Source organism: Octodon degus, unplaced genomic scaffold (genome assembly GCF_000260255.1).
Source record: "Octodon degus isolate 3935 unplaced genomic scaffold, OctDeg1.0 scaffold00015, whole genome shotgun sequence".
NCBI classification, from domain to species: Eukaryota; Metazoa; Chordata; class Mammalia; order Rodentia; family Octodontidae; genus Octodon; species Octodon degus.
Genome location: NW_004524591.1, coordinates 17,102,367 through 17,125,306, shown reverse-complemented (window position 1 = coordinate 17,125,306; position 22,940 = coordinate 17,102,367). Strand labels below are relative to the sequence as shown.

The following is a 22,940-nucleotide window of genomic DNA, read 5'->3' as shown; positions in this document are numbered from 1 at the left end:
GGGGGAAAAAAGGAAAGGGGGGAAAAACGCCCGGACTAGCTCGCAGCTTGTCAATTTCAACATCGGGTCACATGACCAGCACCTCCCTGCTAAGGATGGGGATAGATTTCCACGTCAGCTTACGTCTCCAAATTTCTACTTCACGGATCCGCTTCAAAGAGGCAGCTGCAGTGGAGAATCATGTTAAGCTCGGCTACTGCGGAGAGCCCAAGGTAGCCCAATGATGGATTTTGATGAGCGTGGTCCCTGCTCCTCTAACATGTATTTGCCAAGTTGTACTTACTACGTCTCGGGTCCAGATTTCTCCAGCCTCCCTTCTTTTCTGCCCCAGACCCCGTCTTCGCGCCCAATGACATACTCCTACTCCTCCAACCTACCCCAGGTCCAACCCGTGCGCGAAGTGACCTTCAGAGAGTACGCCATTGAGCCCGCCACTAAATGGCACCCCCGCGGCAATCTGGCCCACTGCTACTCCGCGGAGGAGCTCGTGCACAGAGACTGCCTTCAGGCGCCCAGCGCGGCCGGCGTGCCTGGCGACGTGCTGGCCAAGAGCTCCGCCAACGTCTACCACCACCCCACCCCCGCCGTCTCCTCCAATTTCTATAGCACGGTGGGCAGGAACGGCGTCCTGCCGCAGGCTTTCGACCAGTTTTTCGAGACGGCCTACGGCACCCCGGAAAACCTCGCCTCCGCGGACTACCCCGGGGACAAGAGCGCCGCGGAGAAGGGGCCCCCGGCGGCCACGGCGACCTCCGCGGCGGCGGCCTCTGCGGCGGCCTCGGCGGCCACGGGCGCGCCTGCAACTTCAAGTTCGGACGGCGGCGGCGGCGGCGGCGGCTGCAGGGAGGCGGCGGCGGCCGAGGAGAAGGAGCGGCGGCGGCGCCCCGAGAGCAGCAGCAGCCCTGAGTCGCCTTCCGGCCACACTGAGGACAAGGCCGGCGGCCCCAGTACGTATAAAGGCAGCGCCCAGCGCTTTATGAAAGGGGAGTTGGAAATCTAGCGCAGCACCGCTGTTAAATTTTTATATGCTGTTTTATAAGCATATAAGGTTTATGAAGGGCCTTTAGGTTTCCCCCAACAAAACTTTGTTATAAAAGGCGGGATCACGTGGCGAGTGCTGAAATTGGCCGTGAAATACCCACCGGCCAAAGCATGCCTGGAAAAAAAAAAAAAAAAAAAAAAAACTCTCCCGTTTTCTCTTTTTTTCCCTTCTCAACTCCCAAACCCGGCAGCTCAGTCCCGCTCGGGGCCAGCTTCAGGCTGGGGAACCGGAGGTGGGCGCCTGTAAATTCCCTCTGCAAGGGCTCCAGGAGCCTTTGATAGGAAGGTAATCCGGAGATTTTTATAAAAGCCATGTGTTGCACTGGGACTCCAGTCCCCGGCTGGGATTCAAAGGCATCGCTGTTTAACGATGGAGCTAGGAGCGCGTTTACCAGATAAAGTAGCCCGCTTAGCTCAAGCAATATATTAAAAGAAACAAATTAACCCAAAGTTGGCCTTTTTGTCCAAAGGAAGCCATTTTCCTCCAGCACGGTGGCAATTGCGTGCCGCCTTCTGTCCAACTGCATGTTATTCACAATTGTTATTAAATCTGTCAAAAGCGAATATTTTTTGTCTTGTGCGGAGCTTTAAAGAGGGAACAAGTGGCGCCTATTTGAAGTTTCAGAAGGCCCCCTTCTTTCCACCCTATCGATAAGAGCACCCTTGTCCGTACCCAAAGGCTAATGGCTGTGAAGTAGTGGCTGTCCGCAAGGCCTAGGGTACGGGAATTCTGCTGCCACCTCCCACCTCGAGGAAGCTAGAGCCTGGCCGGGGAGGCAAGAGTAAAGGGGCCAGGGCTCTGGTCGACAAAGACCTGACAGCAGTCGCAGATATAAACGTGAGAGCCGAGAGCCAAATCCTGGCTGCCGCTGGCATCCACTGGGGCTGGGGACTGCCTTTACTGCCTCGGGAACAGGCAGCCCAGGTGCTGAAGGTGAAATGTCCTCAGGCGCTGTTTGTTTAGTCTGGCGGGGTGAGAGGCAGCCAGCAACCCCCACTCGGCTGCTTTCAAAGAGGTTTCAGCAGCACAAACTCGCCTGTTGCTGTGAGGAGCCCTCCTTTCTGCTCGGGGGCAGCAGGAGCACCTTCCCCGGGGGGCCTGTCTAAGGAGCAGGCTTTTATCTAGGGCTGAGCCTCGGGCTGCAGCCCGTTCCCAGCCAGCAGTAGGAGAGTAGGGGCCTGGAGAGACCTTGAGGGGGCCTCCCCTCCCTGTGACCATTCTTTTTCCTCAACCCGGGGCTCTGGGGTAGTTTGCGGAAGTCATGCCTGGCTCACCCCCTTCCTTTCCTCCTCCATAGGTGGCCAACGCACCCGCAAAAAGCGCTGCCCCTACACCAAGTACCAGATCCGAGAGCTGGAGCGAGAATTCTTCTTCAGTGTCTACATCAACAAAGAGAAGCGTCTGCAACTATCCCGCATGCTCAACCTCACTGACCGTCAAGTCAAAATCTGGTTTCAGAATAGAAGAATGAAGGAAAAAAAAATTAACAGAGACCGTTTACAGTACTACTCTGCTAACCCGCTCCTCTAAGGCTCCAGTCGGCTGGAATTGGGTGGGGGCTTCATACATGTGAAACGATATGCAAATGTTGCCCTTGACAAGGTCAAGGAACATGGTGACTTTTGAAAAAAAGGAGGTATACAAGAGAGGAAGGATACATGGAGATAGCCCAAGCAGCAGAGGGCCTGGCACTCTCTTGGTTAGATCTCAATGGTTAAGATTTCTAATAATTGGATTCTGAGTATTGTGCATCATCTAGGATGAATGGTTTGAGATGTCTGGTGGTTCACTCTTGGAGCCCATGTCCCTTCAGGCTGGGTGTGGTCTCTACTGGGGACTAGGCCCCCCTGCCAGGGCCTCTGGAGGCCAACCCCCCTCCAGGACCCTCCCCACAGAGCCTGGCCACCCCCAGGACTCCTAAGTCAAGAAGCTGTATGCTCTCCAAGCCCAGTTTAGCTTGGGGACAGGGGCAAGAGGAAAGGTGAGGATTGCTAAGTGCCCAGAATGGGGCTATTTTCTGAAGCCAGTGTGAAAGGCAGCTGGACTAAGAGGTGACTGTAAGGTCAGAGAAAGGCTGCAGATCCTGGAGGAAAAAGAAATCGATCCAGGTGGCATGCATGTCTTCCACTCCTAACTACCCACCACACTGACCCAGGTCTGAGCTCCTAGCAGCCACTTCCTACAGCCCATCTGGAATTTCTTCCTTGCAAACAGGGGTCTTCATCCCAGCCTGCTACTCAGGCCTAAAGCCTGATTGCAGATAGGACTGTTCCTTGAGATGGAAAGCATTGAAAAGCCCAGAGGCTGCACCCTGGCCGCTGGCCCTTCCATCTTTGCAGGAAATGCCTGTGGAGTGCAGCAGTTTGGCCAAGTCTCCACCACATTTAATGAAGCTTGGATTTTACTCAACATCGGGCAGTGGGCCTGGCCAGCGGGTCCTCAGCTTTGGTTGTGAGGGTCGGGAGTCCCACACCAAATCCCCAGTTCCAGCTCCATACTCTGCCCTCATTGACTCAGAACTGAGCTTGGAAGCTTCCCGCGACCTTCCAAGAGCCCAAGAGTGATTTGGAATTATTTTAAAAGATAAATATTATATTATATATATATATTTCCCTGAAGGAACCAAAGCGAATTTTAAAAAGATGCAATGTGGGGGGGATGATGAAAATATTTAAAGGTTCTATCTGTTTACAGTGGTCCACGGTTAAAATTGCTCACTGCTAAGAATATTTGAATGTACGCTTCATACAGGGATGGTGTTCGAAAGACTTGTAAATAAAGAAACCATAACCTAATCTGTTTGAATACGTTTTTGCCATTAGCTGATTTTCTTTGGGGTGTTGGAGGGGATGGGAAGAGTGTTCAGCATGGTCTTTTTAATCTCTTGCCACATTTGGAAAGAGTTAGGGGGATGGTTGGAGGCCGCTCAACCCTTCAGAACCTGGGGACCTCATTTGGGAAAACCAGGAACCATATCCTTAAATCTCTTCTGCCTCCCAGTGTAAAGAGGTGTCTGGTGGCTCTGCTTGTCATGGGAATATTGGCCTGTCTTCGGCCCTTACCCACTCTTGTGTGTCCTCTACAGCAGGTACATAAGAAACAGGCACAAGGAAAATAAAGACAGTGGAAACTTGAGTATCAGGTCCTGGTGTGACATTCCTTTCCCTACTTGCCTTTTATTGCCAAATGTCTCCCCTTCCCACATCCTTTTACTAGTAAAGGGGCAAGTTACCAGGCCCCTGAGGGGTGAGGTAGTAACTGACTCAGGATTTAGCTACAGTAGAAGCCAAGCTTAGGTTGGCCATGTCTTTGTGAAAAATAGGGTCCAAGGGGTGTCATACCTCAGGGACCAGAATGTGGGACTTCATCCTGTGCAACTGACCTTAGACCTGAAGAAGCCCTTGGGGCCTGAGGTGGTAAAAGAGTCTGACCCCCAGCTGCCCTTGCTCACCCAGGACTGGGAGGCCTAAGTACAAACCCTCTGCAGTGCACTGAGGATCGCTTCAGCAAAGGGGTATCAGCCTGGATACCAAGGCAGAGCAAACCTTCAGGATTCTCTTAAGTGGCTTTCTCCTCAGCTCCCAGCCCAGGCAGCATTTTGCCTCTGGGGAAAGAAAGATGCTGGTTTCCTCTTTGTTTGCTGCCTTTGAACTTCTGCCTTAAATTTGGACATCACCCATAACCTTGAGGGGCAGGGCGGAAAGGACAGAGCCTTTTGTTGCCCACTCCACACTCTCCAGCCACCCAGGCAGGGCCAGAGCTACAGAGAGAGTCGCATTTGAAGAGAGGCCCTAGGCCCCTGTTCTGTTTATTTGTTTGCGTGTTTGTCTAACTGGCGCGACAGGGAAAGCCGAGCTGAAAGGGGAGCGAGACGACCCCAGATGAAACGTCTAGGTTGATAGACAGACACACAGAGACTGACAAGGGCCCTCCTGGGGGGCTGGGAGGGGGCGGGCAGGGAAGCCCAGGTTTAGGGAAAGACTTCCTTTGGGATGGTTAAAGATTAACCAAACTCTCTCAAGTTGCTAGAGAGTCTAGCCAGGAGAACTGCTCTCTGATGGGCGGCGGGCGGGCGCGGGTTTGATTTCTGAGCCCTATAAAAGCCCGTCCTCAGATGGCTGTGACAATGTGGTCGTAAACCCGTCCAGGGCCGGCCAATTTGCATATTTGGAATGCGCCGCTATAAACCCGGCTGGGGTTTTGCAGCAATTTCTTAGATGTAAAAATGAGATCTCTATAGCAGCGGGCAGGGTACATTCTCTCGCTCTCTCTGGCTCTCACCCGCTCTCCCTACCCGGAGCCGGCTTCCCTCTCTCGGCTGCAGGCTGGAGCTCCAGCAGGGCCTAGGCGCGCAGCCGCCACGAGATGGCGCACTTCCGATCAATGTCAAAGCCGCCGGGGAGCCGGGAACCCCAGCGTGATTCTTGGCCTTTGTTCGCTTCTGATACTAAGAGCAGCACGGTACATTATTTCACTTGCCCTGCTTCCCTTTGTATCAAAAAGAGGGGGGCTCACGCTCAAGAAGTAGTTGCTGGTGTGCTTTAAAGCAACTCGCCTCTGCTGGCCTCGCGGGCGTCGCGGCGTGGAGAAGCCAACTGCTCCTTGGCTGTGATTTCGGACATGTGTCAAGGTAAGAGGCTACAAGTTTAGCATTTTCACTGTGGCAGGGGTGGGGGACGTCGATGTCTACGCAGGGGTCCGGGACGTGTCTGGGCTTGTGGGGTGACGCGGTAGGAGTTCGCCCCCCCCCATCTCACTCTAAGGTTGGAAAGCAGAAGAAGGCCTGGGGCGAAAGTTGGGGATTTTAGCTCCGCGCGCCGGCATTCCACTTCAGGCGGTCGTTGTTCGATTGTGTGGAAATATTCAACGTAGAATGAGACCGGGGTGGGAGGCATCCAGGCAACCGCGGTCCAGAAGTGCTGGGACGGAAGGCAGTGCGGAGAGGGTGAGGGAAAAAGAGAAGTGGCAAGACTGGAAGAAAAAGAAAGTTTCTACTCAAAACAATGGGGTGGTCCGCTCGCGTGGCCCGCCGGAGCTGAGCGGGCTTATTCCCCGGGGCTGGCAGCGGGAGCTCGCCGCCTTGCTGTTAGGTGCGTCTTCTAGGTCTGCCCAGCAGCCCAGGACCAACCTTTGTTTCCCCCAAAAAGGCCAACTCCGAGAAGTCACATTTGATTTTTGAGGCTGCCAGAGAAATCTCCGTATTATGTGTTTAGAATGTGCCGTTATAAACCTGGCTGGGATTTTGCAGCAATTTCCTAGCTGGGAAAGTGACATCTTTTGCAGTTTGCAGATGCACAAAATTGCATTGGTTCCCACCTATATATTTTCAAAAAGTAAAATGAGGGATAAAGTTTGATCAAGCTGTCATTTCTTTAGGGCTGTAATTTTTTAAAAAAGTTTTAAATGATCAAAATGCTTACAATTTGGAAGCCAGATTAAAATTGTCTCCCATGTTTTTTAATTTCAATATCTTGTCATTACTTTCTTGAGCTAGTTATTTTCTTTCCCCAAATATACTGTGCTCGAGGCAAGGGAATCGCCAATAAAGTGGCTGCTGCCTCTGTGTGCATGCAGGGGTAGATTTTGCTTGTGAGAATCCCTAGTGTTTTTGAGCAAGGGTTCCCGAACTGTGCCAGTGAAAGGCGGCTGTGAGAAGGACCGAGCGTCCACACTGTAGCTGCTCTCTACAGTCCCAGAGCTGCCGCCAGCTTCAAGGCCAGAGGCTGTTTTTTTTTATGGACAAAATGAAGAATTTTACAATTCAAAGGATATGTGAAAAGGCCCAACACTCTCTCCCCAAAAGGGAGCAGGGTTAGCTCAATTATTAGATTCAGAAAAAAAAAAATTAAAGGCTTGGTTAAGAATAGATTGCACCTCATCGGTTATAAGCAGACACATCATCTATCCCTAGAACTGTTGACTTTCTCAAAGATGAACAGAAGAATGTCATAATTTGTGGAAAATCTTTCTAGCTATGGGTAAATTCCTAAATCGGCAAAGCCCTGAATTTTTGTTAATGCCAAACACGAAGAAGCAGCATTAATTTTTCCCGTATGGGGCTACAGCCCAATCCCACAGCCTGCTGGATAATTTGGAGCCTGGAAAGCTTTGAGAATGACCTCCAGTATATTTTGCTTACCAGCTATTTCAAGTTCAGAACCTATTTTTTTTCTTTTAAAAAACACAACTTGTTTTTCATAGTAACAATTTATTTCCCAGCATTTGAAAGGGCTCTCTGAAAAAGAAATCTGCTCCTAGTGAACTGCAGACTAATATTCCCCACAGGGCTTGCTTGTTCCATAGGCCTGACATTTACTTCAGCTCTGTGGAGGGACTGGCTATTATCAAAACCAGGTAGAAAGGGGCAGTATTTCCACCCAAATAGCACATAGGTTCTGGTGGCAGCGTACTTGCTGCACAAGCCTAGTTGAAGCCAGCAGGCGCTGAGGGTTTTGGGTGAAAGGCATTCTGAGAGAGAGGGAGAGGGAAAGGGAGAGGGGGAGAGAGAGAGAGAGAGAGAGAGAGAGAGAGAGAGAGAGAGAGAGAGAAATATAGAAATGTAGAAGCTGGAAGAAAGGGTGAAAGGAAAAGAAGGCAAATGGGCAAAAGGAGAGCAGACAGACGCTGACCAACGCTGCAGTTGAATTGCTTTTGTTAAGGTCTCAGGGCTGGGAAACCTCGGGAAAGCCAAGGCGATCAATAAATAGACTATTTTATTGAGGAGGCTAACACCTCCTTTTTATAGTCTAGGCAGACGCAGGAGCCTTGGGGCCTGTCGGGGAGGCTGGGGGCTCTAGACCGACCAAGACAGCTGAGGAGGCTGTTTAACTTGAGCTTCTGCTGCATCGGAGAAAACTCTTGTTTGAACCAGCCGCTGGCTAGTCCTGCCTGAGCATACTGCAGGGTCTCAGAGAGTGAGTCCTTCTGGGAGTGGAACAGTAATTCTGAGCCAGAGAAGTGTACACATTTTAAAGCAAGAAAGAGCTCAAATTCAATGTTCTTTTTTGCTTTATTGCAATGAACGGGAGAGTCATGCTGGAAAAACACATCTGGCCTCTCCAAAAGCCAGAGGAGACCCAGTGCCAATGCCACGGTCTATGATGCTGGTATCAGGCCTTCTAGCTCCTCTGCTCTTTAGCAGGGATGGCCTTTTGTACCAAGCTGACTCTTGTAACCTTGGATGGCCACGTGCAGGCTTCTGGATCCCAGCCAGTCCCATCCAGCCGAGAAGTCCATTTGGCTGTACTATAGGGCCCTGGCCATGATGGGCCTGAGGCTGCCTTCATCAGGGCACTTGGCTTGTCTTATCAGCCAAATGGGCAGGCTTCTTGAGTCCCAGGAGAGTCCTAGATATTTTGAAGAGTTCAGGAGAAGGCTTTGAAGGGTGTGTGAACTCCTGGAAAATGATGGGTCGAATTGTGGGAATGCACAGATATACATTTTTCACAAAATAAGTCAGAACTTGCCTTAGATTTTCCAGAAGGGTCCCCAGCACGCTAAATGGTTAACAAAGAAAAGTTTACATCATTGTCTTTATTTTTGTAACTTCTATCTTCTCATACTTTCCAATGGCCATGGGCCCTTCCCTAACTTCAGCCTGGAAAACTGCTTTCTGTGTTTGCAACAGGCAAGCCTGTAGACCCTAATTCCAGCCAGTGGTCTGCTGAGGTTTTGTGTTTTGTTTTTTTTTTCCCCCTCAAGGAACCCACTCTTCATCCTCTTAGGACCCACTTCCCCATCGAACAGACCTTTTCTGAGAGCTCTTGGCAAGGCTGAAGAGCAAAACGCCTTTCTCAGACTGTCCTCAGCTTTGTGGCATTTCCAGATGGCACTGTTGAACACAGCAGTCCCAGCCAGTTCAGCTCTATCCTCTGGTAAGCAGAATACAGGCCAGGCAGATGCCTGATGCAAAAGGTATGGCCCTATGCAGAGCAGCAGCAGCAGCAGCAGCAGCACCCTGAAGCTTTTCCGTGCTCCATTTCCTTGACCACTTAGGACTAGCAGGTGAGAATATGCCTTAGCCTTGTGCCCAGCAGTAGCTCAAGGAGCTACAGTGAAGGATGTCTCCCTATAGACCACACTCTGGATTCCTCTAAGCTGCCGCTTTAGTTTGAGGATTCTCTGAGGCTGGAGAGATGCGAGTCTCTTCTCTCTTTCTCCTCTCTCTTCATCCCTCTATTTTTCCTTCTGTCACTCATGCTTTCTCGCTCCATCCATCCCTTTTGCACTCTGACATCCTGTCTGTAGAGCCCAGTCCCAGGCTCCTGGTTAAAGTGGCTGAAGCATCGAGCTAGGGAGGGCTTGGCCTCCTGGGCTCTGCGCCCGCCCCACCAGAGCAGCCTCAGTCACAATTTCTTGAATGTCAGAAGTCAGAGAGTCTGGGCTCCATCTAGACTGCTTTCTCCCGGTCCTCTCAGGATGCCTTCTTCCTCCAGTTGGGTTTATTGTGGGAGGAACCAGAACACAACCACCCGGATGTAAGAGTATTTCCCTGCCACAGGCAGAGGTCTGAGCCATGTACTTTCTGGGAACCAGAGCTTGCTAGGTGGGCAGAGTTGGGACATTCTGGAGACCCATAGCCCACAGGTCGGAGGCAAGGCAGCAACCTTGGGGCTTCATTGGATCCTGTCAGAAAGTGTTGAATTTCCTCAGCTTTGTATGAGGCCCAGACTTGGGGGCTAGTGCCCCAGGCTGGCTATTTCCAATTGGCTAATAGAAGGACCTGGTGTTGCGGAGCAAAAGAATTGGCTTCTGATCATTCTTACAACAGGACCACAATACTAGCTCAGCTTCCCAGGGAATGGATTTCCTCAGCAGGGCCTTGTTAATTTGCACACACCCTGAAAGCAAGGACTGCCCCAGCAGAGGATGGGGAAAGATGGGGAGAAGGGGTGGGGAAGCAAGGTAGGAGTGTATGACCCTGGATTTTTTCATAGCCTCTGGGACATTGAAATAGCCAGGCTAAAAGGAGGTGGGAGAACAGTGTGGCAGAGGTGCCTGCTGGGTGGCTTCCTTCAAGTTTTCCCGTCCTGGTCTCCCCACCTGGGAGGCCAAGTGCCCTGGGGCCAATATTTCATTTCCCTTAAAGGATTTGAGCTTCTTGGGGTCTCTTGAGGACACTGTGTGTGTTGAGGGGGTGGTTAGTACCTGAACCTGGCTCTGGGCTCCAGTTTAAGTTGAGGAAGGCTTTCACACAAGGTTGCCCAATTCTTCCCTCCCCTACCAGTGCTCCTCACCAAGACTCCTAAGCAGGAGGCAGAGCCAGAAGTGAGGCAGGTGAGTAAACTGGAGGAGAAAAATCTGATTGGACCCACAATGGAGTAAAAGGGTGTTGGGCTCCGAGGGGCCAGGGATAAGCCACTGTATTTTGGAGACTATTTTGTGTGTAATGTCGAAGTATGGCAATACTTTCCCTTTGGGTTAGGGAAACTCCGAGGGTCCTCCTAGCTTTACAACCATGTGTGCCACTTTGGGGAGCCAGATTTTAGAGATTCAGATCCAGAACTGAATGGGAAGAACGTGAGACCTGACAGGGCTCCCTTCAGGGAGAGTGAGGAAGAAGACTACTTCCGCAAGAGCAATGGAGAGCACCAATGCAGGCTAGGGTGCGCATCATAAACACCCCACTTGTTAACGGCGAGGGTCCCAAGGGCGCTTCCAACAGACCCTTGCACAGGGCTCACCACGGAGTACAGGCGGGGCGGGCCCAAGGACCAGGCCCCCACCAGCCTCTGTGGAGCAGCCCCCATAGCTCCGGGCCTTCAGGCCAAGGTGTCACGCGTGCGTCTCCCGGTCCATCAATACAGATTACATATTTATATCAATCGCGGGCTCTGAGGGCGCCCTCGGAGAGCGGCCCCGCGCCTACGAAACCAAACTGGGAGTGGTCGCGCGGAAACTCTGGCTCGGGATTGGCTGTGGGCGCCCGCCGCGGTGCGGGGGGATTGCTAATCGTATTCAGCATGTTTTGCACAAGAAATGTCAGCCAGAAAGGGCTATCTGCTCCCTTCGCCAAATTATCCCACAACAATGTCATGCTCGGAGAGCCCCGCCGCGAACTCTTTTCTGGTCGACTCGCTCATCAGCTCCGGCAGAGGCGAGGCGGGTGGCGGTGGCGGTGGCGCAGGGGGCGGCAGCAGCGGTTACTACGCTCACGGCGGGGTCTACCTGCCGCCCTCCACCGACCTGCCCTACGGGCTGCAGAGCTGCGGGCTCTTCCCCGCACTGGGCAGCAAGCGCAATGAGGCGGCGTCGCCGGGCGGCGGGGGCGGAAGCGGGGGCCTGGGGCCCGGGGCGCACGGCTACGCGCCCGCGCCCCTAGACCTGTGGCTGGACGCGCCCCGGTCCTGCCGGATGGAGCCGCCCGAGGGGCCGCCACAGCCTCAGCAGCCCCAGCAACAACCGCCACCCCCGCCGCAACCACCCCAGCCCCCGCCACAAGCCACCTCATGCTCTTTCGCGCAGAACATCAAAGAAGAGAGCTCCTACTGCCTCTACGACTCGGCGGACAAATGCCCCAAAGGCTCGGCCGCGGCCGCAGACCTGGGCCCCTTCCCGCGGGGGCCGCCGCCCGACGGCTGCGCCCTGGGCGCCTCCAGCGGGGTGCCAGTGCCGGGCTACTTCCGCCTCTCGCAGGCCTACGGCACGGCCAAGGGCTACGGCAGCGGCGGCGGCGGAGCGCAGCAGCTCGGCGCCAGCCCGTTCCCAGCGCAGCCCCCAGGGCGCGGCTTCGACCCGCCGCCTGCTCTAGCCTCCGGCTCGGCCGAGTCGGCTCGGAAGGAGCGAGCCCTCGATTCTCCGCCGCCCCCCACGCTTGTTTGTGGCGGCGGCTCGCAGGGCGAGGAGGAGGCGCACGCGTCATCCTCGGCGGCGGAGGAGCTCTCCCCGGCCCCTTCGGAGAACAGCAAAGCCTCGCCGGACAAGGACTCCCTGGGTAAGCACGATGCACCGAAGGGCTCAGTCAGGCGGGCACAGTGACAGAATCAAGCAAAGGAAGGAGTCCAGAACCAGGAGCCCGCGCAGCAGCCGGCCGGCCTTGGCCCAAGCTGCAGGCGGGCTGACCTTGTGAACTTGCTTTTTAATATTTGGGCGTGGGGACGCTGTAAAAATTCATGTCCGGCTTAGCGCCCCACACCAAGACGTCCTCAGGGCTGGCCCCAGCTCACCCTGCCTCGAGGAGACGACACCAGCGTGCAGCCCCCCTCTTGTGCCTGCTCTTCCTTGTGGCAAGGAGCACCACACGCTGTGGTCCGGGCCCAGCCTGCACGGCGCGGCCCACGCGGGGGGAGGGGTGGGAGGGAAAGAGGCTCGCCCGCAGATAGCGCGGATGTTTGTAAGGCATCCAAAATAAGCAGCCGCCAGCGCCAATAAATAAGCTCATTAACCGGCGAAGTTCGAGTTTACGATCCCCCATGCCTTTTTCAAAGTTGCTGGAAGGGCGGGAACCCTTGTTGCGAGGAGAAGAAAAGGCAAATCCTGCCCGGACGCCGGGGGCCCTGAGCTAAAAGCCAGAGAGGGGCCATTCTGTTTTCCCTGGAACTCGGAATCGCCCAGATGCACACTCCTGGCTCTTGGATGCGCCGGAGGTCCCCTGAATCCAGCCAGAATCCGTTTTTTCGTGCGTTCCCCGAGAACCCTTCACTCGTTCCTCATCAGGTCTGGGGCAATGAGGATGCTGGGTGAGACAGTTGAGTTTCTGGCCAAATAAGCACCCCTCGTGCCCCAGCCTATGGACTGCAGAAAGTGCCTGCCTGCCATAGGGCAAGATGCAGAGAAAGGCGTTGAGTTCAAGATGTACAGCCTGCCCTGCTAGGCCTTTTATTCTACAAGCGTCCCTGCAGCTTTGTACTAAAACAGGTGTTTGAGGGAGGGAAAAATGGAGAAAAATATAAATTGGGGAGGTGGGTGTAGATTGGAGGTTCACTCGATTTTGCAAATGTGCCTCAAGTTTTGGAAGAATGGCTTGTTCTCCGCACACCCTGTGTGTGACTTGGGCCATGCCTCTTAAGGGAAAGATTCCCAATTCACCCCGCGTGCAGCCCGTATGGCCTGGACTTAACCTTCCCCTCCATATTCTCTTAAACGCCAGGCAATTCCAAAGGCGAAAACGCAGCCAACTGGCTCACGGCAAAGAGCGGCCGGAAGAAGCGCTGCCCCTATACGAAGCATCAGACGCTGGAGCTGGAGAAGGAGTTTCTGTTCAACATGTACCTTACTCGAGAGCGGCGCCTAGAGATCAGTCGCAGCGTCCACCTCACGGACAGACAAGTGAAAATCTGGTTTCAGAACCGCAGGATGAAACTGAAGAAAATGAACCGAGAAAACCGGATCCGAGAGCTCACAGCCAACTTTAATTTTTCCTGATGAAGCTCCAGGCGATGCCGTTTTTTCCGCCTTCAGAGAGCCGGTCCCCTCCCTCTGTCTTCAGCCTCTGTCCCGAACTCGCACCTGTGCCGGACCCCTATTCCTCCCTCCCACACTCGCCTCTCCGGGGCAGTTACATCTGTGCAGGGCTGGTTTGTTCTGACTTTTTGTTTCTTTGTTTGCTTGGTGCTGGTTTACTTGTTTTCTGGGGGAAAAAGCCATATCGCGCTAAAATTCTATAGAGGTAGATATTGTACTGTCAGGTCCTGAATGGACTGGGTTTGCTGTTTCTGGGTCCCATTGCTTGAAATGTCCCCTGTGTTCCTCTACAGAGCTGGTTTCCTGCCCGACCCGGCTCTGGGCAGACCTATTGGGAAGGCCGAGATCCCATTGTCGGTGCAGAGGTGTCTGGCCTGAGGTCAATGGTGCAAGAAGCCGCCACCAGGCATGCCTGCCTGGAGTGCTGGGCTGTGTTTAATCAGGGGATACAGGCCTCTGGGTTTCTTTTTTTTCTTTCTTCCTTTCTTCCTTGGCGTAGAGAAGGGCATGCAGGCATGGATATGCAGGTTGGCACTAGGGCTTGACTTCGGCTGATTGAAAAAGCAAGACAGTCAGAAAGATTAATTTTTCCTTCCTTTGTAAGATATCCCAGCTTTATAAGAAAAAAAAAAAAAAGGAATGACCAAGAGAAGGAAACTTCTTTTCCAGTTTGTGTAAGGTCTTGCATTGCCTGACTGAAACGTTTCATTTACCTCTGAATTTCCATATCCTTCTGGCTGTTGATAAATAATGTAGTTTTGTTTATACATGTGGAATTAGTGGAATTTTTGTCATTAAAATCGTTACCACTGGTAACATTAGAAAAGCACACCACAATTCTCCCTATCTTGTGGAGGTTTTAAAATTCACTTTTGGGGGAGGGGGCTTTCTGAAATTCACGGAAGCCTATGGCTGGGGCAAATGTAATAAACTAGAGAAGGGAGACATTGTTTGGATTTCCTTTATACTGTGAAGAAACATGCATAAAAGGGTCAAACCTGTAGGTGCAGAAAAAGAAAAAAACTATAAATACAAATCTGTATAAATGTCTATTATTATGAAAAATTGCCAATCTTGTTTTAAGCAAATGCATTCTATCGTTATTATAAATGTTAGTGCTAGCTCTATTTACTTCTAATCTTAAATCAGAATAAATTAATATTGTATTGCTGCTGTGCGTGGAAAAAGACGATGTTTATGTTCTTATAGAATAAAAGCTGTGGAATGAAGCTTTTTAATTTTACCTCTTTCTTGACTGCTTATCTTCCCTTCCACTTTGTCCCGTCCACCACTTTTACAACAGGAGTACTAGCCTGAGCCCCCTGCAATTACTTTAGGCATCTATTTAAATATTACCTAGACGGTCGTAATTTGTCTGGGCCCTATAGCCCTGGTGCCCTAAGGTTTGTCGGCTTTTGTTCAGTTTTATGACTTGCTAGTATATCTGGATTGTGGCTGTCTTGGACTAGTGGTTTCAGTTGAGAGGGGAGCTGCACAGATAGAGGAAGTTAAACAGGATTTCTTTCTGGAGCCTCTGAGAGGCTCTCAAAGGCTAGTTATTTTGTGGGTGCCTAGGTCCCAGATGACCCTCAGCCCAAATCCCAGGAGCAGGCCAGACCCACAGCGCATCACTAGTGCCTTCCAAAGCAGTTAGGTGGATCGAGCTGGGGTGCCCCACCGGCCGGGGTCGCCTCCTCCCCCAGCGCGGCCTCCCCCACCTGGCGGCCCTCGGCGGGGCCACGCGTTTCCTGCTCAGAGGAGGTGGGGGGCGCGCCGCTCGGGGGAGGGGGCGCGGGAGCGCGCGCCTCCGCGGGCGGGCGGCGGGGAGAGAGGGCGGGGGAGCGGGCAGCCACGGGGACCTAGCGCTGGAGGCCGCGGGCAGACAGAAAGCCGGGCTCGGCGACGTCCCTGGCGTTCCGAGTCGCCCTAGGCTCTCGCCGCTCTGCGCGGGTTCTGTAGATCGCCAAGGGGTCTGGGGAACCCGGACGCTGCTCTCCGCCGAGCTCTTCTCACCCACACCCGCTTCCTTTTTCCTCTCTTTTGCTTTCCCTTCCTGTGCCCTGCTCTCTCCCGCTTTCCTAGGCTTACCTTCCCTGGACCCAGGGCCTCTCCCTTCCCGACGGGCTTGTGGCGTCCCAAGCCCATGGGGGCAGCGGCGGGCGCAGGTTGCCAGGGGCCAGGCCAGGCACGATCGCGGGGTTCTCTCCTTGGCGGCGACCGTGGCGGCAGCAGTAGCAGCGGCGGCGGCGGCGGCGGCGGCGGGCGAGGCAGCCCTGCGCGGGCAGCACCAGAACTGGTCGGTGATTTAGGTAGTTTCCTGTTGTTGGGATCCACCTTTCTCTCGACAGCACGACACTGCCTTCATTACTTCAGTTGAAATCGTCTCCAGGTACCTGCGCGCGCGGGGGCCGGCCGGGCGGGGCATCAAGGCCCCGGCCATGCCAGGCCTGCGGTGGCAACCTCGGCTCTCCCTACGCAGGGACCTCGTGTCTTCCTCAGCACTGTGCCAGCCCGCCGGCCTCCCCTCCCCCCCGCACCGGCCGGGGAGCAGGTACAGTCAGGTTGACTGCTGCTCCGCGGACGCCGGGGGCGTGGTAAGAATTCTGGGCCTCGGGCCATTCAAGGTCAGGGGCGCTAGCTCCCACCTGGAGCTTCCCTACCGTAGCCCTGCGCCTGGCCCTCGTCCCCGCCTTTCCCCTGCCAGACTGGAGCTTACTCACTGCAATTCAGGGTGTGATTTCAGGAAAGAATCCTTCGCTTGCAGAGATCCAGGCCTAGACTAGAGGGACAGGGCAGACAGGGACCGGGATCCTGGCCTTGTCATCCTTCTCACTGCAAGCACGCCCTCTGCTCTCAGGAGTCCCTTCAGTCTCTTTTCTTCTTTCTTTCTTTCTTTCTTTCTTTCTTTCTTTCTTTCTTTCTTTCTTTCTCTTTCCTTCCCCCTTCTTTCTTTGCCTCCTTTATATGTCTTTCATCTTGTCTCTGTCCCAATTCTCTTTCTAGATCGCCTTCTTCCCTCTCCAAATCATCCTATCGGAAGGGGAAGGGACACAGGAAAGGTCTGATGGTCTCACTTTCCTCTTCGTACTTAAATAAAAGTCTGAGTCTGCAGAGGAAGGGTCTGCGTGGGGCCGCTATCCAGGACCGCGGAGTTTGGCCTGTGTGCCTGTTGGCAGACAAGGCCTCGGTTATGATCACGACCGGATGGCGGCGGCCTTGCGTTCCTCCTCCGCAGGTCGCTTATGGCTGCCTGGGAGACCAGATTAGGGAGCACCCGCGGAGTCTTTGTGTGCCCACACGGAGGGCAGGGAGACCTTCGTCTGTAAACCGGAAGCAAGCCCTGAGGCCCAGCCGGGCTCGGTGGAAAGCGTGGCTACTCAGGGAGCTCTACCCGCCTGGAAGCTCCTTGCATGCTCTGCCAGGCCTACCAGACCTAACTTGGGTTTTGATCGCAATGAAGGAGCCTTGCTGAGGCAAAGTCGACTGCGTGCTTGGCAGTGGCGTCAGGTTCCAGTGTTTTGGATATGGCCATGTACAGCTGTGTGCTGCAGAAAGGGGCCCTTCCAAGAGCTAGCATTTCAAATAGCTGAAGGAAACCCTAAATTCCAGTCACTGGGATGCAAACTTGAGTCCTTGTTCTAAATTGCAATCTACTGACCTAAGCCAGCCTGACCATTCTCAAACAGGAAAACTGGAAACAAGCTGTCCCTTCCCCCAACATTCACATAGGCTTGCCTTCAGACCCTTGGCCGAAGAGCCATGCTTCTCTTCCCAATAGGCTGGGGGCTGGGAATTGTTTTCCTTGCTCAGCCGCCAACCTGTTATCTGTAAGTCCGGCACACCCGGTTCCCTGATTCCTCTATGCCATTTTCCGGACCAGAGTATTGAGTTTATTTTAGAGATCAAAGTTTTGGGAAAACTCTCAGTGGGGAAGCCGTAGTGTGCGATTACGTCCATTTATTATTTCTTTATGCATGTGCAATCCCTTTCACTTTCAAAATAAAAAGCAGGCACAAAAGTCTGCATATTCTGGCTCCAAGTCTCCTGGTTCCAGAGGGACAATATTTGGATTGGTGAATTTTTCCTGCTTCTAGATACCAGTAACAGCGGCTTAACACTCATTTCCTGTTAATTATTTAATACTATCCCTATTTTATTTGGGGGTTTGGGACAATCTTTGGTGTAGAAAATACTCAAAATAAGCTGTGTCTTCTCTGGGTACAAAAGTTGATCAGGCAGCCAGGCATGCTCGGCCTGCCCTTTACAATTACAACTGAGCAAAGTTTGGGTTTTTTTTTTCTTCCAGGGTTTATTTTTTAATGAAAATCTCAAAATCCCTGCAAACTGCCAGACACTTTGGTCCTTGGGGGTGAGGATGACTCGGAGGAGGAATTTACCGGGAAAGAAAAATATTTGGGAAAGGGGAGCTGAAGCAGCCACGACAAGCCACGTCGGAGTTCATTGTGTCAGCCACTTTACTCTCCCGGCCAGGCGCGGTGCACCGGCAGGGGCAGGATACCCAGACGGTATCCGGGTAGTTTTGTAGTCTCTCGGGCTAGAGGCGAACATTTGGGGGTCCCCACCGCTGTCCGGAATAGGACTGTGTCAGGGTGTTTGAAAGGAGGAGTTATTTGGACTATTGGTGAGAATGAAGGCAAAAGGAAGGAGAGATGAAAATGACTGAGGTGCTTGCTGGCCTTGCAGCCAGGAAAATGGACTAATGAGAAACACACTCTTGCAGGCACGGTATTCACACGTGAATTTAATTACCCCTCTTCTAGGACCCTTGTTTTTCTGTTCAGAATAGGGGTGGTGTTCCCCCCCCCCTTCCAATTAACAAAAATGGCTGCAGCCTTCATTTGGTCTCACTCCCAAAGACTACGGGGTGAGACATAACGTTTCCAATTTGCTCAGGCCAAAGCATGGGATTAAAGTCAATGCCTTCTGCCCCTCCCGTTTTAATTTTTAGCCCTGGACTTGAGCTGCAGCCGCTTCGCTTTGGGCCTTGTAAAACTCCGTCGAGTTGCTCGGTTTCCTGGATAACCAAGGCACGTCCCCGCGCCGGCGGTAACGGTGATTGGTGATCGAGGAGTCCCTGAAGGGCTCACCCTGGGCCCTGGCCTGGCAGCTCCGGTGCGGGCTTCCCGCCGCTTGAACCGCATGCTCCCTTAAGCGGGAGCCGCCTTTTAGCAATCAGAATTGGCCTTCCACTATGCTGCCTGGCTTTTACTTTTTCCCAGTCTGGGTTGCAACAGCGTGAGGAGGCTTGCAGACTTCAGCATTAGGGCCTTCGAGGATGCATCACAGGGTTAGGTCGCTAAGCCACCTCTGCCTAGGGACCGTGAGTTCCAGCTGAGTAAGAGCAAGACTCGCCAGGCAAGGGTGTGAGTCGGACCGAGAGCGGCACAGCCAGGTCCTCAAATCCCTCCCGTTGAGAGGAACTGGCTGCACCCTCCCTTCCAGGTCAGCTGCGTTGCCCTCGCTGGAGAAACAAGGACGACCTTCAAGATTCTCTGGGCACCAGCTCACTCGCATCTCAGGCTCTGGGACCCACACAAGGCAGGACCCCCTCAGGGTCCAGTCCACCGCCGCTGTGGCAGGGACAGTGCTACTCTGGGACGGATACTGAGTTGAATTTGACTTTTCGCGGCCGGAGGGGGGTAGGCGTACATCTCCCGAGGACCACAGGGATTATTTACAGGGAGTTCGCCGACCAAACACAACAGTCTAATTTAACCTTTCCAAGTCCTCGTAAATTTTTACAGCTGGGAGCCACGGCGAAGGCAAACGAATCTGTTGGTCGTTCCCGACTTCACACCAGCCCGTGTGGCTTCTGAAACAATAACTCCTTATGAAATATCATAAATATAGATTTAAATACAGTAGAGCGAGAATGCGATTTGGCTGCTTTTTTATGGCTTCAATTATTGTCTAATTTTATGTGAGGGGCTCTGCTGGCCGCACTTACACGCGGGACCAGCGCCTTCCTGATGGCGTGATTAATTGTGATATAAAATAGTCCGCTTAAGAAGTGTGTCTGGCGGGGGGGGCGGGTAGCGTCCACAGGCAAAGCCAAATTTGATCTTTTAATCTTCGTTGGCCACAATTAAAACAAACCCGATCGTGGAACGCCGCGATCCCTTTGCATAAAAACATATGGCTTTTGCTATAAAAATTATGACTGCAAAACACCGGGCCATTAATAGCGTGCGGAGTGATTTACGCGTTATTGTTCTGCCGGGCGGGCACGTGACGCGCACGGCCAATGGGGGCGCGGGCGCCGGCAACTTATTAGGTGACTGTACTCCCCCCCCCTGGTGCCACCAAGTTGTTACATGAAATCTGCAGTTTCATAATTTCCGCGGGTCGGGCCGGGCCGGCCAGGCGCGGGGCACGGCAATGGCCACCACCGGGACCTTGGGCAACTACTATGTGGACTCGTTCCTGCTGGGCGCGGACGCCGCCGACGAGCTGGGAGCCGGCCGCTATCCTCCCGGGGCCCTGGGCCAGCCACCTCGGCAGGCAGCTGCGCTGGCCGAGCACCCCGACTTCAGCCCGTGCAGCTTCCAGTCCAAGGCGGCGGTGTTCGGCGCCTCCTGGAACCCGGTGCACGCGGCGGGCGCCAACGCCGTGCCCGCAGCCGTGTACCACCACCATCACCACCACCCCTACGTGCACCCCCAGGCGCCCGTGGCGGCGGCCGCGCCGGACGGCAGGTACATGCGCTCCTGGCTGGAGCCCGCGCCCGGGGCGCTCTCCTTCGCGGGCTTGCCCTCCAGCCGGCCTTATGGCATTAAACCTGAACCGCTGTCGGCCAGAAGGGGTGACTGTCCCACGCTTGACACTCACACTTTGTCCCTGACTGACTATGCTTGTGGTTCTCCTCCAGTTGATAGAGAAAAACAACCCAACGAAGGCGCCTTTTCCGAAAGCAATGCTGAGAATGAGAGCGGAGGAGACAAGCCCCCCATCGATCCCAGTAAGTGTCTTCTCCCTCCAAACCAGCCGCCGCCTCCACGCCGGCCGCCCGGATCTGCCGGCCCACCAGCGTCCTCTGGAGCCTGCCTTCGTCTTCGCTGGGAGCTTCCCGACTGGGGCCGGGAGCCAGTAGTTGGTGTTTGGGACACTTCAGACAGGGCCCCAAATCCGAAGAACTGTGACGAACGGGCCCGCAGGAGCCGGGGAAGGGGAGGAGGCCTCTGCAGCGAGAGGGGGCGGGGCGGGCGCCACCGCCGAGCTGAGACGGCCGCCCCTCTCCGTGGCTACTCGGCTCGGGACCGAGACGCTTTGGGCCGTTCTTCGAAAGCAGCACAACGAAGCCTTTTGTGCGGCTAGATCGTTTGCGAGCCGCGGCTGCAACATCGCCGGCCAGCCGGGGCAACTGACCCGGGACACTGGGGGAGACGCCGATTCCCTCGACTTCTTGACTTCAGCGGGTGGCGTAAATTCTGCCCAATCGAGGCAGAGGCAGCGGGCAAGCGGCAACGGGGGTCCCCTTGCCAGATTATTCCAATACGCTGGAGACCTGATCAAAGGACTCAGGGCACCCTGCCGGCCGCTTAGCTCTCGAGGCCTTCCAGGAAGGTCAAATTAGAAGTGGCGAGGGTAGAGGGCAAGCTGGAGAAGGGGAGACACAGAGTCAGAGAAAAGCAGTATTCATCTTGCTCCATGAATACGGGGCAGCGGGCTTTCCCTCTGCGCACCACAAAGGAGATCTGTTTACAAATTTCACCCTCCCCTCAATGTGCAGAGAGGGAAGAAGGACGGGACGGAAAGACAGAGGAGGAGAAAAAGGGCAGCGGAGGGAGGAGGAGGGCCGAGGTTTTACTGCGTGCAATTGTCAGTGACCGTCTGTGAGTCTGTCTGCCAGGGTTCCATTGTGTCCGAGGCTGGGCAGCATTCCCCAGCCAGTTGAATGGCAACCTGCACTTTGGTCGAAGGCCCCCGGAGGCTCCCTCGGACTCAGCTAGGTGCGTCTGTTCCCTCTAAACCAGTGTGTCTCTCCCTGCAGATAACCCGGCGGCCAACTGGCTCCATGCGCGCTCCACGCGGAAGAAGCGCTGCCCGTACACCAAGCACCAGACGCTGGAACTGGAGAAAGAGTTTCTGTTCAACATGTACCTCACCAGGGACCGCAGGTACGAGGTGGCGCGCCTGCTCAACCTCACCGAGAGGCAGGTCAAGATCTGGTTCCAGAACCGCAGGATGAAAATGAAGAAAATCAACAAGGACAGAGCAAAAGATGAGTGATGCCATTCGGGTGCATTTATTAAAAAAAAAAAAAAGCAAGCTAGGGAGAAAGAGAAAGGACTGCCTGTCTCCTTCTTTCTCTCACCATACTCCACCTCCACCACCCCACACAAAGCAGCTCTAAACCCCAGGCCTCATCTCCCCCCTGGCAAACCCTGCTCAGGCTGGCTCCTAGGTCTGGCGCTTTGATGGAGGAGGTATTGTAAGCTTTCCATTTTCTATAATTGGGGGGGGGGACATTAGCGCTGATGGCTGCGTGTGCTAGCTTGTATATATTTTTAAAGAATCTACCTGTTCCTGACTTAAAAGAAAAAAAAAAACTACCTTTTTATAATGCACAACTGTTGATGGCGGGCTGTATAGTTTTTAGTCTGTGTAGTTAATTTAATTTGCTCTTCGTGTGGCAGGGCGATCTGCTGAGATACTTGAACACTGTGTTTTATTGTGGTAATTATGTTTTGTGACTCAAACTTCTGTGCTGGGTGACGCACCCCTTGTGATTGTGAAAGCTAGAATTCAATTTTAACTCAGGTTGTTTATGAGGGGAAAACAGTTGCATAGAGTATAGCTCTGTAGTGGGATGTCTCCTGTATAACTAGGCTGTTAACCTATAATTGTAAACTAGCTGTAAGGATTTCCCAGTGAAATAAATTTTTAAAAAGGGAGAAGAGTTCTGGATGCATAGGTTCATGGTTTCTCCACTTTTGAAATGCAGGCATCTTAGTTTTTATGTGTTCTATAGTGCGCTATAGGCCTTTCTTGCCCACTGTATATACAATCTATATATTGAAGAAAAAAGTTCATAATCAGAGAAGCTTGAATATTGTTTTTGCACCACAGAAACAGCAAGGAAATTTGGAGCTATACATATGTGCAGAAAGTTACTACCTATGGTTTATGCTTAATTTTAATTGGAAAAAATGAATGCTTATTGTAATGGAGTCAGTTTTATTGTTAATAAATTATACACCATGAAACCGCCATTGGGCTACTGTAGATTTGTATTCTTGAATCTCGGGTTTCCATCTGGCTGAACATACACTGTATATTTTGCAATAGTTACCTCAAGGCCTACTGACCAAATTGTTGTGTTGAGATATTTAACTTTTTGCCAAATAAAATATATTGATTCTTTTCTATTTTTGTGAGTCTCCTTTTTGCACCTTCTCCAAGGCAGGGGAACCTGGGTAGAGTCTCTGGATGCGGGGAGGACCAAGTTGGGGTGGGGACAATTTTACCACCGGCA

The 22,940-nt window shown here is 53.3% G+C and overlaps 3 protein-coding genes and 1 long non-coding RNA gene across 8 annotated transcripts; 3 read left to right on the top strand and 1 right to left on the bottom strand.

The window, feature by feature from the left end:
* The first annotated feature begins 32 nt into the window (after positions 1-32).
* On the top strand, positions 33-2,674 carry Hoxa11 (homeobox A11). Its single transcript, XM_004626493.2, has 2 exons — positions 33-947; positions 2,340-2,674. The coding sequence occupies exons 1-2, from the start codon at positions 221-223 to the stop codon at positions 2,570-2,572; spliced, it is 960 nt and encodes a 319-aa protein (XP_004626550.1). The 5' UTR covers positions 33-220; the 3' UTR covers positions 2,573-2,674.
* A 2,373-nt stretch (positions 2,675-5,047) lies between these two features.
* Positions 5,048-14,687, top strand: Hoxa10 (homeobox A10). Of its 5 annotated transcripts, none has more exons than XM_004626491.1 (2): positions 5,048-5,672; positions 13,131-14,687. In XM_004626491.1, the coding sequence occupies exons 1-2, from the start codon at positions 5,663-5,665 to the stop codon at positions 13,403-13,405; spliced, it is 285 nt and encodes a 94-aa protein (XP_004626548.1). In that variant the 5' UTR covers positions 5,048-5,662; the 3' UTR covers positions 13,406-14,687. The 5 variants fall into 5 exon arrangements, with proteins under 5 accessions (XP_004626548.1, XP_004626547.1, XP_023565720.1 ...); XM_004626490.2 differs by lacking the exon at positions 5,048-5,672 and adding an exon at positions 10,830-11,975; XM_023709952.1 differs by lacking the exon at positions 5,048-5,672 and adding an exon at positions 12,221-12,659 and having other exon boundaries at positions 13,131-13,421.
* LOC111815362 lies at positions 13,371-16,347 on the bottom strand. Its single transcript, XR_002820064.1, has 2 exons — positions 15,533-16,347; positions 13,371-13,995 (listed from the first exon to the last, which is right to left on the bottom strand). It is a non-coding gene; the product is annotated as an uncharacterized LOC111815362 (long non-coding RNA).
* A 2,683-nt stretch (positions 16,348-19,030) lies between these two features.
* On the top strand, positions 19,031-22,833 carry Hoxa9 (homeobox A9). Its single transcript, XM_004626492.1, has 2 exons — positions 19,031-20,423; positions 21,456-22,833. Exons 1-2 carry the CDS (start codon positions 19,844-19,846, stop codon positions 21,692-21,694), a joined length of 819 nt encoding a protein of 272 aa, XP_004626549.1. The 5' UTR covers positions 19,031-19,843; the 3' UTR covers positions 21,695-22,833.
* Positions 22,834-22,940: the final 107 nt, after the last annotated feature.

Coding starts and splice junctions, on each gene's coding strand:
- Hoxa11 (XM_004626493.2), top strand. CDS start 221: ATGATGGATTTTGATGAGCGTGGTCCCTGCTCCTCTAACATGTATTTG. Junction 948..2,339: donor GGACAAGGCCGGCGGCCCCA/GTACGTATAAAG, acceptor CCTCCTCCATAG/GTGGCCAACGCACCCGCAAA.
- Hoxa10 (XM_004626490.2), top strand. CDS start 11,021: ATGTCAGCCAGAAAGGGCTATCTGCTCCCTTCGCCAAATTATCCCACA. Junction 11,976..13,130: donor GCCGGACAAGGACTCCCTGG/GTAAGCACGATG, acceptor CTTAAACGCCAG/GCAATTCCAAAGGCGAAAAC.
- Hoxa9 (XM_004626492.1), top strand. CDS start 19,844: ATGGCCACCACCGGGACCTTGGGCAACTACTATGTGGACTCGTTCCTG. Junction 20,424..21,455: donor CAAGCCCCCCATCGATCCCA/GTAAGTGTCTTC, acceptor CTCTCCCTGCAG/ATAACCCGGCGGCCAACTGG.